This window comes from Anneissia japonica, unplaced genomic scaffold (genome assembly GCF_011630105.1).
Source record: "Anneissia japonica isolate Jap-2015-1 unplaced genomic scaffold, ASM1163010v1 scaffold4988_len2956909_cov206, whole genome shotgun sequence".
In the NCBI taxonomy this organism is placed as follows: Eukaryota; Metazoa; Echinodermata; class Crinoidea; order Comatulida; family Comatulidae; genus Anneissia; species Anneissia japonica.
In genome coordinates, this window is record NW_022696345.1 from 2,786,941 (window position 1) to 2,789,850 (window position 2,910).

General features: G+C 35.6%; 1 protein-coding gene across 1 annotated transcript in view; it reads right to left on the reverse strand.

The window, feature by feature from the left end:
* The window catches only part of LOC117101874, a 7,172-nt gene extending 6,703 nt beyond the window's left edge, over positions 1-469 (reverse strand). Inside the window, exon 1 of the mRNA XM_033241992.1 lies at positions 304-469. Coding sequence (XP_033097883.1) covers positions 304-400 — 97 coding nt within the window. The 5' untranslated portion in view covers positions 401-469. The remainder of the gene's footprint in view (positions 1-303) is intronic.
* Positions 470-2,910: the final 2,441 nt, after the last annotated feature.

Below are 2,910 nucleotides of genomic sequence, written 5' to 3' on the forward strand. Positions count from 1 at the left end.
GGGGGTTGAAGGGGTTACGACGAACCGCCCAAAAACTGGAGAAGGCCGCATTTAAAAACGAAAGAATTGATTTTCGTGGATAATTTACAATGTTCTCCAGAGTATCGGAGATCATACAAGTAAAGGGGCCACTTTCCACTGAAACGAACCTCCCACAAATTAAGTCACGCTAGGGGCCTGAATAAGACTGTATTTTCGGTGTGAAAAAGGATAACTTATCCGCCCTGGCGAAACAAGACTGGAATAGAAAACGCGTCACACGCTCAGTAGATTTAGCAAAAAATAAATAAAACAACACATTACCGTTGTATGTCGCTTCACGTTGCCTTGACGCTTCAATGATAATGCTTAAAAAACAAAAAGTAGCGACAACGCTAAACATAAATACTCTTCCTTCCATTGCCCTCTTGCTGAGCTCGCTTCTGTGATTAATTGATATACACTCGCTATCTGTGGTCCACACATCTTTCAAGTCTCAGTTTTTATTATCTGATTTCCAATACAATGTTTTATTAATTAATAAGAATCTGCATGTGTCTATAATTTATTCCTCTTCCGTTGCGCTCTCTATTCATAGATAGAATTGAAGTGCGCACAACAACCAGAAACATAAACCATTTAATTTTACGAGGTGGCTAGGGACGGTACAGTATTTCTGCTTCCATTATTTTGCTAAAGGTACGGTAAACCATAACCCAATGAAGTGCCAGAATGTACGTGACGTAATCATGTTATTTTATTCCCACCATTTCCGTCTCGAACTAACTTTTTCTTCCGGAGACTGGCTTTAATAAAAGAACACAGCTATTATTCACTAGTTTAAGTTTACGTAACCGTTTATTGATATTAAATTAGGCCTATATAATGTAGAATGACGTCATTTTTACTAGGCAATTTATTATAATGTGTAATGGTTTATTGTGGTTCCTATGCATCATATGGGGAGGTTTATACAAATAAAAACGTATAAAAAAATGTGGACGTTATCATTCATGTAATTCGTCTGTGGTTTTACAGCAAGCTGTCAGAGCAGGAATTAATCTGAAACCAAATCTCCATAGGCCTATGTTCAATTAACGACCCCTCCAATTTAAGACCACCTCAAATTAACGGACCACTTTTTTGTGGCTCCGTTTGAATTCCTATCTTTTAACATAGCTGCTCCGTCAAATTAAAGACTCTATTTAGAGGCCAAAGACCGTGGTGTTGAAGGGCCCAAAAATGAAAATTTCCCCTCCAATTAAAGATGTTAATGCTATTTTTTCTATAATAAATTTGTTATATCGCTTGAACATAAACATATTAATAAGCAGTGGTGGCGCCAGAAATTAGCCGACAAGGGGTCCGACATGTCCGACGGAGGGGTCCGAGCCAAGGGGCCGAATGAGCCTCGGTCGACGGTTCGGAATAAAAACTCCCTTGTAGGGTTCATGAGTGTCATAAGGTGATGCTTTGTGTATATTGAGTACGGTAGCGAACGTGATGTTACTTAGTAAGTAATGAACATTTTTTATAAGAATAAATAACAGCATGCATTAACTATACATCCATTCTAATAAACCATTTAATGTATTTTTCCCTCTAAATAAAGAACTTTAAAGACCACATAGAGTGTTGGCCTTAGGATTCTATGGGTGTGTTCCTACTGAAAATCAAGATAGAAATGGTTTTTTGAATTTTGAATCCACCTAAAACGGTTGCATATTTGATAACATGCTAAATAAGACGTGGAAATTAATAATAAATAAATAATAATTTATTCAATTAGGGCCTAGGCCTATATTGCGAAATTCCATTAAAATATGTTCAAATGCAAGAATATAAATTTACAATATGAAAGAGAAATTTAAAATTCTGGGAAGCTAAAATTTAACAACACCAAAAAGTCAATCATATTGCATTACATAAAAGTTAAACAATAAAAGTTAAGTTGACAAGAAACATCATCAATTAAAAGCAATAATAAAAGGATGAATTACCGAGATTGCAATTTAATATGAGGGAAATTGCTTTAATAGTAAAAGATTTAACAACAATATATTCGTCCGACTACCAAGATACAAACAGTCAATGATGATTTATCGTATTCGAATTAAAATCTCATCTCAGTATAAAAAAAAAAAAAAAAAAAAAAAAAAACCCCAAAAAAACCAAACAAACAAAGGTGGAACTTTTGTTCTTACCATCTCTATGTTCTAGCAGAAGAGAATATTGTGTTGAGATTAGAAGTTTAACATTTGGTTTTTGATTCCTCCTAATTAATGATAAATTAATACGGTACCGTATATATCGTAGGTTCATCATTGGACTGGTGGAACACCGACATTTCATGATCCTTAGGCCTACTGGAGAACTTAATAGAATATGTCCAACGGTAAAATCATGTAAGAGGCCTAAATTATCGACTAAAAATTAATTCTCAATTCCGTCTTTTCAACAATTTTACTAGTACTAGACTTATAGGCCTAGCCTATTTTTTTGTTTGTTTGTTTGTTTGAACCATCTTTAAAGAGGGTAACCCTTCCAGTTTAGCCCAGTAGGTTAAATGATATTCGAAAACTTTAGAAAGGATCGGGAGCACAGATATTGGATACGGTAGTTTTTCACGCCACTTTTAGACGTCCTTTTGGATTGGCACCACTTTGGCAACTCTCAGATCGGCGGGGAAACATCCATTCGTTAATGACAAGTTACATATATATATATATATGTGTGTCAAATAAGGTACGATAGAAGGGGTCGCCAGCTTCAAAAGCTTGATAGGATGGCAGTTGATGCCAGTCGACGTTCCAGAGTCCATGCCCTGCAGTTGATCATGAACAAACTCGCTTGTAACTTCATGAAAGAAAAAGAAAGACATAGGTGGGTCAAAGTAAGAACAAGAATTAATGTTATTCGAATCAAGTGCAC